At 44.7% G+C, this 15772-nt stretch overlaps 3 protein-coding genes across 3 annotated transcripts in view; 1 reads left to right on the top strand and 2 right to left on the bottom strand.

Annotated features, from left to right (window-relative positions):
* Nucleotides 1–220: 220 nt before the first annotated feature.
* On the bottom strand, nucleotides 221–8146 carry LOC149351302 (uncharacterized). The gene is made up of 4 exons (XM_089580628.1): nucleotides 7839–8146; nucleotides 4442–4510; nucleotides 3811–3922; nucleotides 221–1983 (listed from the first exon to the last, which is right to left on the bottom strand). The coding sequence occupies exons 1-4, from the start codon at nucleotides 7987–7989 to the stop codon at nucleotides 1902–1904; spliced, it is 414 nt and encodes a 137-aa protein (XP_089436754.1). The 5' UTR covers nucleotides 7990–8146; the 3' UTR covers nucleotides 221–1901.
* A 71-nt stretch (nucleotides 8147–8217) lies between these two features.
* The window catches only part of LOC149351303 (E3 ubiquitin-protein ligase TRIM45-like), a 47262-nt gene continuing 39707 nt past the window's right edge, over nucleotides 8218–15772 (top strand). The window contains exon 1 of the mRNA XM_089580624.1: nucleotides 8218–8517. Within this exon, the coding sequence (XP_089436750.1) occupies nucleotides 8333–8517 (185 nt within the window). The 5' untranslated portion in view covers nucleotides 8218–8332. The remainder of the gene's footprint in view (nucleotides 8518–15772) is intronic.
* Nucleotides 12004–14230, bottom strand: LOC149351304 (uncharacterized). Its single transcript, XM_089580626.1, has 2 exons — nucleotides 13789–14230; nucleotides 12004–13648 (listed from the first exon to the last, which is right to left on the bottom strand). Exons 1-2 carry the CDS (start codon nucleotides 14071–14073, stop codon nucleotides 13238–13240), a joined length of 696 nt encoding a protein of 231 aa, XP_089436752.1. The 5' UTR covers nucleotides 14074–14230; the 3' UTR covers nucleotides 12004–13237.

The following is a 15772-nucleotide window of genomic DNA, read 5'->3' on the forward strand; positions in this document are numbered from 1 at the left end:
ATAAAAACAATAAAATTGGCACAAAAAAACACCTTTAGCTCAAACTAGAAGGCCAACAAGAGCTAAGTTAAAAAACCTTCCACCGAAAAAGTCTAACATGATTTGCAGAAAATTAACCACAATATGCTATCTTCCCCGCAAGATTTCAGTGTGAAAGATGTGGCTTAAGCAGATAAATGCTTAAAGCATTTATGCTGCTGTTGCACGCTGGACAACCAAAAACTGTTTTCCGACCTTTATTACTACTGCTACTATTCATCACAACAATAATATACAATAAGGTTCAGTGATTGTATTTACAAAAAAATCTACATTGGTTTCTACAAAATCTACAAAACAATGTACAAAAGGATCTACTGTCCCATTCCCCTCTGCCGTCTGAGGGGAACGTGAGACGGAATCAGCATCAGCATGTTTGTGGCAGCCGGAACGATAGACAACGTGAATATCGTACTCTTGGTGTTGCAGAGCCCAGCGCGCCAGTCGACCAGAGGGATCTTTCAAAGAGGACAACCAGCAGAGGGCGTGGTGATTGGCGACAACGTCAAAAGGGCGCCCGTACAAGTAGGGGCGAAATTTGATGACCGCCCAAAGGATAGCTAAACACTCCTTCTCGGTGACAGAATAGGTGGCTTCTGCTTTTGTTAGTGTCCGGCTGGCGTAAGCCACAACGTATTCGTCAAAGCCAGGCTTGCACTGAGCGAGTACTGCACCGAGGCCGAGGCCGACCCGCCGCTCCTATGCAACCACTGCTTTGCCCAGCGCAGCCCTTTGAGCGTGTTGGCATTGACCTTTACGGCCCTCTTCCCAGCATGTCAGCCGGCAACTGCTGGATCATCGTTGCCATCGATCATCTTACCCGCTATGCCGAAACGTCGCCTTTACTATCTGGTACAGCCCACGACATTGCACCCTTCATCCTCCATCGCATCATTCTTCCCCATGGTGCTCCCAAAGAGTTGCTGAGTGATAGAGGTCCGGCCTTCCTATTTGAAGTTGTAGAAGCTCTCCTTCAGAAATGTAACATTGTTCACCACACCATCTCTGCCTACCATTCACAGACAAATGGCATGGTTGAGCGTTTTAACCGCACCGTTGGCGACATGCTGGCCATGTATGTACCTTCCGATCACTGCAACTGGGACCGAGTTCTACCTTTCGTCACCTATGCTTATAACTCCACTGCTCAAGCCACCACCGGATTCTCTCCATACGTTCTCCTCTACGGCCGTGAGCCTCCTTGCACAATGGACACCATTCCCCCATACTGCCCCGATGCTTCTGAATTTACGACTCTTTCTCAAGCCGCCACTTAAGCCGAAGAATGCTGCCAGCTTGCCCAGTCTTTCACTTCACACGCCCAGCAGCAGCAGAAAAGCACCCGTGATCCCTCTGCACCTTTTCCCACTTATCTTTCCTGATGCTTTGGTCTGGCTATGGGTGCCTTCCTCAAGTCCCAGCCTTTCCTCCAAACTTCTCAGCAAGTACCAGGGCCCCTACCGCATTCTTAAGCAGACCTCCCCCATCAATTCACTTATCGAATCCCTCACTCTGTCCACTGATCATCGTTGCCGAGGCCGTGAAATTGTCCACACGGACCGCCTCAAACCATACTATGACCCCGCCGTCATCACATCACCCTAGGCCACCAGGATGGTGCCTTTTCGTCCAGGGGAAGTTGTAAGACAGGCCTTCGGCTCCTGAACCATTGGAAGCTGGCGCTTAAGGAAGAAGACGACGACAAGTGAAAAAATGTTCTGATGCTTGTGCGTGCTCTGGACTGACCGTTCCAGGTACAGTCCAGGTACAGTCTGTACCTGGACTGTACCGCTAGTCGTTCATGACGCAGCGCCTCAGAAGACGACCTACATTACACTATATTGGTTTTATAGTGATGAATATTAGGTGAAAAGGGTGCACCAGAAGGTCATCAGGCCCACCAAGGGACACATGGCATATGACACGGTGACAGTACCATCAGGGCTGCAAATAAAAACAAAAGGGGAGGGAAAAGGAGACAGGAGTAAAAAAACACACTGCACAAACGACAATGACGGTGATGGTGATGACTACCATGCTGTAGTATTATTCTTGAAATAATAACCTGTCCTTAGCATCAGAAGTAACTGCCAAGTAGCAAGTGTAATAATTAGAGAAGGGAGCACCATGGCTGTTGTCGGGCTCAGCAGTATGGCTGGCATTGCACCTTCACAGATCCTATAATCTTTGTAGGGGTGAGAAGAACTCACTTGTCACTTGCAGAGCTTTACAGTGCCAGGAACACCATAAGAGCCTCATTACATGGCTCAACAGCAACCCTGGTGGCCTGGGAACTTCATGACCAAGGCTGTACAGTCTTTGCCAAAAGTAACCAGGCCGTCCTGACTGTGGAAAAAGTCAACTGGCGGCAACACTGAGATCACCAGCCCTCATCGGCTGCGAGGATAACCTGTGTGATGTGGACCTGCACCACCACTATTCCCCTCAGGAAGATAAGCCTTCCCATAAGATGAGAAGTGGGAAGGCCCGCCTGGTTACTTTTGGCAAATATGGTATATACTGCGTGTTTCAGCGAACACTTCCACAAATTCCTGAATATAGGGAATTCAAAATGGACAGAAAAACTTTTCAGGAACAAACTATCAGCCACGGTGGACATCAGTTATTATAAAATCATCCTAATTAGGTAGCTAATGAATTGAAACTCACGGACCAATTTTTGACCATCACAGTCTGGTGATTAGTCCCAATAGGGAATTCAAAGCCATGGATACGACGATGCCCTATCAGTTTTTGAAACAAAGAAAAAGCCATTCTCTAAACCTCTGCAGCATGAGAAAATACGGTACTTTTTTCCACAGAAAACTTAGTGAGCACATGAGGCGCGCAAGAAGCTCTGCAAATGCAATGTCTGCTGATGTGTTGCAATAACGGCGCAAAAGGAGGCTTGGTGAAAATGCACCAAGCTTCCTGCGTGCCTCATGCATTCAGTTTCGGTTTTGTGCGGAAAAAAGTGTTGCATTTCCTCACGTGCTGCACAAGTTTAAATAACGACTTTTCCTTCGTTTCAAAAACTGACATGGCATAGTCTTGTCCATGGCTTTGAACTCCCCATTGGCACTCACCATCAGACTGAGTTAATTTAAAGGTTAATTAGTGAGTTTGGATTGATTAGCTACTTAAGATTATTTTTACCCTAACTGATATCTGTCGCAGCTGGCAGTTTGGTTTTGAAAAGATTTGCGCTCTCTTTCAAATTCCCTATTTTTAGGAATTTTCGAAAGTGTTCACCGACACACCCTGTGTACAATACACAACTACTATTACAATTCAAACATGTAATGTTAAGCACAAAGAAGTATAAAAACTCCTAGAAGCAAACAGAATTAAGACAGAAAAAGAAAGACAGCCAGAACAACAATGAAAAGGGGGAAAAAAAGCTAACGATCCATATATTGTAACCTCAAGGTCACGAGAATACTTCAAATTTGTTGGCAGAGAGAGAACAAATACACAGACAGAAAGTGCAGGGCTTTCTCAATATACTAATGTCACCCCTAACCAGGAAGGAAGTAGTTCAAGGTTGCCCTGGACTGATACAATTTTCAAATTACAAGGATTTCAGAAAGTTTCATGGCTTTCTGCTACAGCCATGTGACCACAGTTAGCCAGACGTTGTTGATTTTATTGTCTTGTTAAGTTTATTACCGCAAGGCAGCACCACAGTTCCTCTTACATTAAAGAGATATAGAACGATGGGAATGCATAATGAGACATGATATTGAGATGCATAATGACTCTGGCACTCACCTATCCCATGGCAGTGGCGGTTCAACTCCAGGAATTGCACTGTTCAAGTACACCGTCAGAAACGTTGCAGTAAACATCCCGATGCCATAGAAAGCAGCAATCCAAAATTCATCTGTAGAACCACATTGCAGAAACAAGTCATTGATTAACACAAAATAATAAAAAAAGCAATCAGTTCACATTGCATTTCAACAGTCTTTTGTAATGAGGACCACAAGTTAGCGTAGGTGACATGGATATAATAAAACAAGGCCACAATATATATTAAGTACGGCTTGCCCCGTCTGTGAGCCTTGAGGTTGAGATTCACCATATAAGAAAGCAAACACTTTAATAACGAGTTTGCATTAACAACTCCACACAATGAGAACAGAAGAGACACTGTGAGCTGCTATAGAACATTTAAAACACTGCAGCACTGAGGGTCACATGTGTCCCTTTGTAACATTTATATTATTTCCAATGTAGCACCACAAGGGCATCATTGCAAGGAGGACATTTCAGAAAAAAAGAAACAAAAAAACATAAGATACTAATTTACCAACATTTATTGCATGCAAAGCAATTACTCATCTCATCTTTTCATTTTTGGCTATCATGTCCACAACAAGAATGTGCATTTGATTGTTACCTGAAGGTGTGAATGAGAATGCCAGCCATTCCGACAATGAATATGTCCTGAGAGCTCGGAAACAGTTTTCTAGAACATGAAACAGATGAAGCATGTCAGTTCAGACCAAAAGTGTCTTTCACTGCATCTAAGAAGTACAGACGAGAGCAATACAAGAGGGAACAAGCTTTTTGCACAAAATTGCAAATTTCTTGGTTACTTCTCCGCTAAACATGAGAAAGACTTTTGGATATTGTATGCCAAGCGGAGAACTAATTATAAAACAGAGAAACCTGTGCTTGCCACACAAAATTATTGAATAATCAAATGAATACTCAAACTTTGTTCCCTTTCATATTGCTCACAAACTGTACTATTTTCATATTGGAACCCAGAATTTCAGCACTTTTTTTTTTAATTTTTCATTATTAAAGGGCTTTTAACTGCTGCATGTAGATATCAGCAGACTTTTTACTGTATGGCCTGGCTTATGGAATTTGATGCAGTATCACTGGCAATACTACTATTAAACTAACTAATATATCAAATTAAGAAAGATCATCTACACACATTAAGAAAAGCCAAAAGTTGGGCAAGTTGGATAACGTTCATGATGTAAAAATAGCGCACAAGGAACACAGTCTGCGTCATTTCCTATCCGTCCCTTGCGTTCCTTGTGCGCTATTTTTACATCATAAACATCATCTATACACAGTAAACCTCTTTCTAGAACTAAAAACAAAAGGCAGTGTCTACCCTACTCAAAGCCAGTAGAAACATTGGGCTGAAATTCTCCAGGAACTCTAGTCTGATTGGTCTGACTGATGCGAGAACAATAGTTCTTAATTTTTTTTTTTTTTGGGGGGGGGAGGCCATATTCTCTCAACAATGTTCATTTTGGCTGCAGCCAGCAGAAGTACAAGAGTGACCTAGCACCAGCGAATGATTGGCTCCATAGCTGAACCTAAACGGTCATCGAGAACAAACTGAAGCTGGCCTGTAATGATAGGGTACGCATTCTATTCATGAAGAGACCACTCTCACCAAAAATGGGAGTTCTTTTTATAAGCTAGAAAAGACCAAAAAACGAAATATAGCCGCCACCACCAAAGAGTGATTTCAAAAGTAAAATGCATGCGTCGACACTGATTTTTAGGCACAGATCCCAAAGGCTGTGCTAAACTTTTTCGGTAACAGTGATGTCAACCTTACGAATTTTCCCTAGATCTAAGGTTTTTTGTTGTCGTTTAGAAAACTAGCTTTTTTTTAAAGGAAATCTAGGGAATTTTTGCTCTGTAATCTTGTGTCACTGTACAGCCTAATGAAAGATGCAGAATGTAAAATTACTAGTCTCTAAGAAAAAAAAAATAGAAAAATTGCTGAGTGCCGATCTCCTCATTCCTTTTTAAAAAAACTCAGGTGACTGCGAGAGGTGACTTCTGATATTAGCATTAGCTTATCGTCATGACCGTGACGGCTGCTGCGGAGTGAAAAGAAATGAGAAATATTGTATCCTTTGGAACTCGTACTTCCAATACTTCCACCAACCAATACTTCCTTGTAAGCTGCAGGTATCAGAAAGTAAATGGCAACTTCTGGAATGACGGATCCAGTAGGCAGATTCCAAGTAAAAGCATAGCTATCGGCGAGCAAGAAAGTATCCTGCTTTCTCAACTGCAAAGTGTGTGACACAGAATACAAAAGAAGGATATCTGACATTTATCACAATTTTGGAAGAATTATATCATAAGAAAAGCTTTGTGAATTTTGATCCCCACACAAGTTGACATATATATTCACGTGTGCAGTAAGTGGGAAAACGTGGCAAAGAGGCAGAAGTCTGCCTTGCTGCCCCTTTTGGGGAGCACAACCTGTTGTTTCATTCTATGGGGACCTTTGTTAATATTATTAGTTTGATAGCAGTAATATCGTTAGTGTGATAGTAATATTATTAGTTTGATAGTAGTATTAGCTGATGAATAGGACGATGTGCAATGCACAGCGCGAGAGTGTCGCAGTTTCAACGCGAGGCATGTTCAGCTGCGGCGATAGCCTAGTGCTCTAGCGTAGTGGCCAGCAAAGCTGATCTATTCGCACCGCCACGGGTTTGAATCCTAGTCACGGATGTTTATTTGATTTATTTTTATTTATCTGTTTCACCTGACACAAACCCATAAACACCGCAAGCATACACACAATGCAATGCCTTGCTCAGGGTTGACCTATCGAAATAGTGCTTTCACACTAATAATTGCATGGAGTTGTCATCACCGTTCCCTTGCTACTTCTGTAGTCCTTCTCGGCTGCTGAGAACTTCGGAGTCCAAAACTTAGAAGATCGAAATCCACGTGGCTTGATATAACCGAAAACGGAAGCAGTGAACGAAAGCTTACGCCAAAGGTGACAAAAAACTGAGCAATGAGGTTCCGTAGTGGTTAGCAGTAGTACACAGGCCGCGCGTGGGTGCTCCCAACTCTCGGCTCGCCAACTCAACTCGCTGTTCATAGCAAGCATCATTTACCATCTTCGCTTAGCCTTTTCGCACTTTATAATTATTTTCTTCCGGTAGTACTCTCACAGTGAACTGCACCAAGTTCGATGTTAAAATATGTTAAAATTCCACGCATATTCAAAGCAGCTGGTTTTTAGATGGTTCAAAAGATTGCCTAGATATGTGCCTGCTTGCAGTTGCTTGCATCCCAAGCAGCAGTGAAGTTTCTGTCGATGAAAATTTTGAAATTTTGAAGTTTCTGTCGATGGAGGGAACATACAAAGCACTTTCTTTCCTAAGACCAACCGTGAAAGTACCGAAACAATCACAGTTTTCATGGCAGAATGTCACGTAGTTTTCTGCAGCCAGTCAGAGACGGTGTCGGGAAAATTTAGCCCGGAAATTCTCTCGGCTAACGGCAGAATATGGTGTAAAGCGCTTGGTAGAATTACGCTTACGCGTGCAGCATAATGAGGTTCGCTCAAGAAGTATAAACTATAGCTTAGGAGTGCGTCTTCCGATGTCTATGTGACACGTGGAACACAGAGTGAGAGGAGAGTGTGACGTATACAGCTACTTTACACCGATATTTTCTCCTCATCGGCCTTCTCTATCAAGTAACGGGGGCTCACTCGAAGCAAGGAAGACTAACGGCAATGATGCGAAACAAAACGGTAGGTTACGGACGGCCACATACCAGCCCTAACTTTGGCTGCTGAGCTAAAATAGATTGACTTTTAAATATAGAAGCTTAACGGCTCCCTCCAAAACTGCGCGGTCTGGGTAACGCAGGTCAGCATGTTCACTGAACGTGCCACCCCACTGGGCTTATATAGTTGCACCATGCCATGCAATATTTTAGGCGGGATTAGACGAAGAGCCAATTTAAGCAACTGTTCACAGATGTGTACTCTAGCATAATGTCACCTTTGCTGCAGAGTACAACAGCGTGGACGACGACGAGCAAAACTAGCAGCAGCAGTCCGGCGAGTGGGGCGCAGCGAACTGCACGCTCCGAGAAACTAGATTCCGAGACATAACCGCTGTCCCTTGACTTTAGTGAATCTTCAGCAGACATTTTTTTTTTTTTACATTCGAAGGCCAATTCTGTCCAGCCAACCACACAATTAACGAACTGAACAGTTTTTTGCAGAACACGCAAGCGGCAGAACCACAAACCGAACCTAACGTCAACGCATCAACGACGCCAACGACGCGGCGGCTTGGCTTGCCTTGGCTTTTCCTTTTCTATTTATCTTTGAATTTGGATCTGTGGCTTCCCAGCCTATGGTGGCTACTATTACGTAGGAGACCCTGTAGTAATCTTCATAGAGGTTAGACTGGTTAAACGTCAAACCTCTACAACGTCAGTCGACGCTTCGTCGTTTCCACAGCACCAATCATCTCCGATATTTGCCGTAATGCTGGCAGTCGAATCGCCATCGAGCGGGAAACCATGGCGAAAAACCAAGGGCCATGGAGGAAAGAAAATCCCAAGGACATTCCAGCCGGCCGGAGCATGTGGTCGGGACATTGGACAAATCAGAACTGCCTCGTGTGGACTGCGAGGAAGGAACGACCAGCTGACACGGCACCCGAAACACAAGTGTGTTTATTTGCGAATTATGCACGGGCAAATGAATAGATTCTCGATCACAAAAGCTTAGCGCCGATTTGAACAGTATTCTGTGCTGGTGTCGTCGGGATTCTTTGGAAATTAACCACGCTAGAACAAATTTTACGATATTTTGTTTGCATCCTAAGACTCCTTCATATACACCAGTCACTACCTTAGTCAGCATACCATTCCTGCAACAAGTGTACATTTCTTGGCGTTATTCACGACTCAGAAAGTTGACAGATCATATCTCGCATACCAAATCAAAATGTTCTTACGGAATAGGAGCGCTGTTTCGTGCGCGTACTTTTTTCTCACAATAAACACTGATATCACTTTATTATGCATTCATTCGCAGTCACAATTCACTCACTGTGTTACGTCGTGGGGGAACGCCTACCACACGCAATTATCACAGTTGCGGCACATCAAAAATCAGGCAATACGCATTATGACATCCAGTTCATATCGTTGTGTTGCCCCTTTGCTTCTTCATGATCATCGCATTCTGTCAGTTATAGTTAGCTATCACCTCATGATTCTCGTTTACAAATCCGTGAATAACCTAATCCCACCAGTCGTATTTACCAGAGATGTTCTTTTCAATCCAAACTTAACAAGGTTCGCCACATGCAATTTCCTACTACCAGCTGTTTGCACAAATTACTGTAAGCACACCGCCATTTTCTCTTCTCTGTTGCTGTGGAACAGTTCACCAGCTCTCATTAAGCGTTCTTTATCTTTGCACACATTCAAAAAACGGCTAACAAGTTCATTATTTGAAGCTTGAAAGCTGTCTAATAGCTTCAGTTTCAACTTTCATAGTTACACTTACGGTGGTTATATATTTTTTCTCTGTTTGGACATGATGCACTGTTTGCGTGCTGTTTTTGGATTACTCCACTGTATGCTGTATACCTATTTTTATGTTTGCTGGTACACCTGGCCAAATATTTAGCTGGCGTGATTTTTGCATCCGTAATTGTACCTTGTAAAAGGCTTCGCTCGGCTAAACCACTGGCGTATTTATGCTGTAATTTGACGCATGTGGTGGCATTTGGTGCCCCACTTTTTTTTTTCATATTATGCTTGAGTGGAGTAATTGCCTGATTAAATCAAAATTATTAGTAATCTTCATCCTCTGCGGCTACAAAGAGCCAGAACGAGGGGGAATCGTAGCAGTGGTTCTGTTGGCGCAATCGCTCTTACTCTGGGTAAACGACTTGTATAGCATGGGAGGAGAGGTAGATATATATTTACCCAGAGGAGGAAGTGAGATTAACCGAAACCATTGCTGCATGTGCCGCTTGTTTTGGCTCGTCGTTGCTGCAGACGATGTGGATTTTTAATAATTTTGATCAATTCAGCCAAGTACTCCACTCAAGCATAATATGAAAAAAAAAATGGACCAGCAAATGCTACCACATGCGTCAAATTACAGCATGAATACGCCAGCGGTTTAGCCGAGTGAAGCCTTCTACAAGGGGCAATTAGGGACGCAAAAATCACCGGGATGCAAAAACCAGCCAGTTAAAGATTTGACCGGGTGTACAGCTGCATTATCAACATATAATATTGTATAACTTTTTTCAAACATCAATCACTCCTTGTATGTATAAGTGCAAATTTTTTTTCTTCGTGAATATCATTCGCAACACTAATTAGCGACGCATGTATTCTACTGTTGTGCTTTTTTAATGTTTTTTTTTCACGTTCGCACTACCAGAAGGTCCCGGTGCATGCAGCCATGAGCTAGGGACCTCCTTCTGTATTTTCACGAAGGACTAGCTGGAAATGAGGTAGCCAACGATCTAGCCCGAGATTTAACCCACCGGGCGGATCCTCATCCCTACCCCACGCCCATGCCTAGCACCTATGGTGACAGATTAGAACATATTCGGCTGGAGCGCAGAAAATACCCACCCCCTCATATAAAACTAGACTCCTCCGCAGCCATAGACTGGAGGAAAATTCAGACCAACACTTTCCCTAACTTGTTCATCCTACACAAGATTAGCCCCACTCAATATCAGAATACATGCCCTTGGTGTGGAGCTTGCCCTATGCTCTACCACATATCGTGGGAATGCACAGCAAAACCAAAACACTTAACTGTATCCAACCCGACATATGAGCAGTGGGAGGTGGCCCTGACCAGCGAGACCCTGGATCAGCAACTTCAGTTGGTTCAGCAAGTCCGTCAGTCAGCTAAAGCCAGTGGCGCCTTGGACTAGGGGTGCCACCCAAGTTGCTCGAGCAACCTTCCTCATTTTAAATAAAAGTTTTCTCTCTCTCTCTCTTTCACTTTTGTAACAATTAAGTTTCGATGTGCTTAGAAACATTTGATTTGATTTCAAGAGTGCACACTGAGGAGCGAAGTCCACACGCAGCGGTGGGCAACCGGAGACGCATGATAGGGCGGTATGCTCGCTTCCAAGGTGCCACGCTAGCACGGAGGGCCTTCTTTGGATTAGATGTGCATATACTACACCTCCCCTTCTTATGAAATGGCGACTCTATAAAAGTTGAGTCTTGTTTAACGTTTCACTTCCCGGCCCACATATTTTCATTGAGAAGAAAGGGATATGCATAGGGGCATGTGTTGCGCCATTGCTCAGCGATTTGTACTTAGCTATGCATGACAGGGCACTCGATGTTTGCCTTAAGGGATCAAATGTTACAAGAGTGTTCGGCTTTGTAGACGATTATCTTATTTTACTTGAATGTGAACCGGCAAGCCTTCCTGCAGAGGTGACTAAACTTTGTTCTGTTTTTGCAGACATTCTTTCGCCACTGGAAATAACTCATGAAATGCCTGTTAATGACTCCAGTAAGTTCCTAGACTTGACCCTATTTTTTTAATGATTTTCATGTTTGCTGGGCCTTTGAACCGAGAAGCAGAAAGCCTTTACTTCCATACAGCTCTTCACACTCTAAGCTAGTGAACGAGGCATTACCGCGTCTTGTTTCGGCAATTCCACGAAAAAAGTCTTGTAGGCATAAGACAATGCACAGTTTTTCATGCCAGGTTGAAAGGCTTGTTGCTACAGGATACCCTCTCCACATGATAATGATGATGTCCTCAGGCTTAATGGCACATACCCACAGCGGGGGATTGGCCAGGGTGCATGTTGGCTTCGGTGGCGGAGGGTATGCTGAAGAAGTTGAAACTTGGCGCTACATTCAACCAAGTCAGCCGAGGAAAAAATGTATCCGTAATTCCATACATTCATATTTTATCCCACAATCTGAAAAGAGTAGGAAAACGAGCTGGAGTTGATTTTTTTTCAGCCCCTGTAAAATCGAGGTCTTTATGCGCGCGTGTAAATCGGTCTGAAAAAGACATGTCGTGATGTTCCTGTGTGCACGAAGAAGCATGAGAAGAAATACGTTCAGTGCCGAAACAACTTGGTGTATTCAATTCCTTTATCCTGTGGTGGACCATACGTCGGCCGAACTGTTCATTGTTTAACTGAAAGACTTAAGGAGCACAACAATGATGTGAAGAATGACGTCCCCCATATCGGGATTCATTGTCATGATTGTTGTTCATGCCGACCAATGTTCGAGAAGAGCAAAATTATAGCAGAAAGCAAAGACCAGCTCACCAGAGAGATAATCGAGGCATCAGAGATTGTGAGGCTAGGTATGGAATGAGTAAGCACCCCCTTCTGTTGCTATCTTGAAGAAAGAGCATGAATACTTGATATCCTAGATTACGTGCATCCACAAAGCTTTTGCACGTTCAGAATGATTAGCCTCTGGAATGTGCTGTTCTCTATACTTGTCTATTTTTCTGGTTTTCTGCGATACCAGCGTGTACTTAGTTCAGCACTGTTTTGTCCCTTCCTTGTATGGCTTCGAGCCATTGCGCTGGTTTACAAGAACCACGTCTGACCAACTCGCCCACCAGTTCATGTTGTATAGCTACAGTGCTTCCAGATTGGTGTCGCAAAAACTCTTCTTGACAACACCGTGCCAGAAGTCGAAATGGCGGTTTGTTTTAGTTCTTGTTCGACCTTTTGAGAATCTCTGGTGTACAAAATTATCAGCACCATAGCATTAACAGCCCTCGGAGTTTTAGAAGGCTTTGAGTCTTTCAGTTTAAGCAGCACGATGCTTGGTAGGGCCTGTGTTTGAAGCGCAGAAAATTATCGGACACAGATATGTAACACGCAAAGTGCTTCAATCGTACTTCTCTATTGTCTTTGTTCCATGCCTCCTCGCGTTTTATTCACACCATACCGCCAAGCCACCTTGGTTAATAGCTTGGCTCACTTCCCCTTGCAATTCAGGTAGACTTGTTTGTGGACAAATTCTGTATTTCTTTGAAAAACAGCACTCCACGATATATCAGCAATACATTGAAGAAAAATCACACAGATAATAATACTACGTCAAGATTTTTAAGTCCATACGACAAATGTCCATGAGGTCGACCCAGGACGTAGGTCTTGACGCGTCCAAAAATGATTTTGTCCTTGAAGAGCTGGAGGCCACGTCGATCTTCAGCTTCAAGTACATAATCACGCCTGCGGGGCGGCTGGGTGCACAAACCGCCCTGAGCTTGAACGCCAGTGCTTGCCTCATCTTCGTTAACCGGCTCACTCATTCGCTGTGAGGACGGCGAAGAGGGGCCCATCACTGGCGTTCGATCTACATGTGTGCAGCGCCCTGCTGCTACCCCGCAGGCTACTCCGACGCCATGCTAGCCGTCGAACGCGCCGACCGTATACCGCAGGCCATGTGGCACGACGGAACCGAGGACAGGTGGTACCAGTGCCGCAGACCTAAAAGCAGCAAGGTATACGGCAAGGTGGAGCCCTCGAGCGCCAGCCTGGACGGGAAACAGGCGTAGGTCGACGAGGCCTTCCGCTTGTTCGGTGACCCGGAGGCAACCATAGGCACCAGGCTCATCGACAGCGGGGGCAATACGGTGGACTAGAGCAGCAGCGTGGCCGGGAGCCATAAGCACGAGGTGGCTATCTTCGCCGCGGTGGTGGTACGGACGGCGCGGTCGCAGGCGACGACCACGGCGTGCCCGGCGGCGACTGGGGACACGACCGACCCGCTTTCCACGTTGACCAGCGTGGCCATTGTCAGGAGTAGACACCTCGCACTGTTAAGAGAATGGAGAGAAGGTTGGTCTGCGCTAAATCGACACGGAATTTCGAGGACTGGGCTGAGAGCACAACGTTTTCTGTTGTGCCGGTAATGAACGCAGGCCACAACCGCTCAAATAGTGCACGTAGAACGTACCTTGACACGTGGCCGCCCACCCCCTGGCTGCCAGGTTTGAAGCGTGCAGGAGTGGTTCCGCTGTGGCTGCTGCAACTCGGAGCTGTAGGGGCGATGCGGCTTCATCGCAGCAGGGCGCACAACAGCAGCTCCCAGCAGAACAATGGCGCTAGGGTCTCGGGTACCACCGCGGGCTCGTGCGCCGCACCAGGCTTCAAGGACGGCTCCGCGGCAGTGCCAAGAGCTGTCGTTGTCTTCGAGCGCCGCCGGTGCCGCCAGTGTTGGTTCAGCAGATAGCTGGAACATCGTCGAGTTGCACCGAGATGGGGACAGCGAGGCCTATCTTCGCCGGTGTCTTCGAGCAGTGCAGCAGCAGTGACGTGGCTCTCGGCGGATTGAAAACTGTCTGCGTCCAGCACGAGATGTTCGACGCGTGACGCGCACTGAACGTGATACGATGACACGTGCGCCGCGTGATGATGATGATGATGATGTCCTCAGGCTGAATGGCACATACCCACGGCGGAGGATTGGCCAGGGTGCATATCGGATACAAACGCACTCATGTACAGGGAATGGAGTATATTTAAATTGTAAATTTTGGGACGCAGAGCTAGAATTTGTACAAAACAAAAAATTCGGAGAAAGAAAAGTTGTGAATTCACATTCTAGCAGAGGAATCGTGTGATGCGCGAGGGTGAAGATGATGATGATGATGTTGATGTCCTCAGGCACATACCTACTGAAACAAGTCCCAGCTTTATCCTTCTCTTTGTCGTGAATGTCTTGAATGGCACCCTGATGCCGGCTGGTGTGCTCTTCGTGGGCATTCTATCAATCGCTTGTGAGCGCATGATTTTTTATTTTATTATTTTTTTTTTACAGCGAGAAGCTGTTCAAGGGACATTATTCGGGATAAACCTCAGCGCAGTCAGTCATTTCGTGCCGTCACCGATGATGAATGAATGGAAGAGAAGGAGGAAAAAGAATGAGAAGGAAAAATAGACGAATAAGGCGAGAGACGTCGGCAACGGCAATATCCTTATTCGTGGTCAAAGGGAGCAGCGGCGTACGTCGAGAGTTTGAACCGCTTGGCGGGAAAATTTCTAAATGCAATTTTCTGAGCAATAAATTCGTGTTTTGGTCCCGGACAAACAGGAACAAAGTAAAAATATGCCCAGAATCGATTATTATTATTAAAAAAAAATGCGGTGAAATTTTCCACGGAAACATCATCATATGTCAATAGCACTCATTTCTGAAACTTCCTGAGCGCCTATTTCCCAAACATGGAGCACTGCTCGTCTTTTTCGTTTGCTCCGACGCATTTAGATCGGCACGCTCCGATAATGGTGTCATGCGCCTGCTCGGATGAATTTTGTGGTCGCATATATTAAGGCGAAAGCCTTTCTTGGCTATGTCGACGATTTCGTGCCATCAAAACGTGTCGGCAGCAGTTCTGGCGTCCTCAGAAGAGATAGGATCAAACGAATAGTTGTAATAGACAGAGGATGATGTAAGGATAATGCGCAAAAACAAAATTATGTCGATAGGATGATCAGAGCCAAAAATGTCGAAAAACCGTCGAAATAGCCGGACGTCGATATAGTGAGACGACGGGGAAAATAGGCAGAGATTTGAAAATAAAGTTTGAAATGGATTGAAATGTGTTTGGTGAGATAATTAATTGAACAAAAAGTTTGTTTGACATGAAGTAATTAGTTAATTAATTAGAAGCAAAAGTCATTGGACGGTTGAATAGGCTGGACGGGGATATAATAGCTTTTCGGGAAAGCTGCAATGTCGCCAAATTTGAAAAACCGAAATGCGGGATTGAGGTGGAAATGGGTGTAATCAGAGTGAACGTGAATAATTAAGGTGAATAAATAAGAAAAATGCAAAACACAGTGGTTGTAATCGTTAACCGTAATAAATGTGAATGATTAATGGATAACAATTAATAAAAATAAATAGCTAATTATTGGGCTAATGAAGGCCAGTGCAA

The sequence above is a fragment of the Amblyomma mixtum genome, chromosome 3, assembly GCF_055824585.1.
Source record: "Amblyomma mixtum isolate Tamu chromosome 3, ASM5582458v1, whole genome shotgun sequence".
Classification (NCBI taxonomy): Eukaryota; Metazoa; Arthropoda; class Arachnida; order Ixodida; family Ixodidae; genus Amblyomma; species Amblyomma mixtum.

Excerpts from the sequence above, each read along its gene's own strand:
- LOC149351302 (XM_089580628.1), bottom strand. The coding sequence starts at position 7,989 with ATGTCTGCTGAAGATTCACTAAAGTCAAGGGACAGCGGTTATGTCTCG. Across the intron at positions 4,511-7,838 it reads TGTTGTACTCTGCAGCAAAG|AAAACTGTTTCCGAGCTCTC; the intron begins GTGACATTATGC and ends TTCATGTTCTAG. Across the intron at positions 3,923-4,441 it reads ATTCTCATTCACACCTTCAG|ATGAATTTTGGATTGCTGCT; the intron begins GTAACAATCAAA and ends GTGGTTCTACAG.
- LOC149351304 (XM_089580626.1), bottom strand. The coding sequence starts at position 14,073 with ATGTTCCAGCTATCTGCTGAACCAACACTGGCGGCACCGGCGGCGCTC. Across the intron at positions 13,649-13,788 it reads GTGGGCGGCCACGTGTCAAG|TGCGAGGTGTCTACTCCTGA; the intron begins GTACGTTCTACG and ends TTCTCTTAACAG.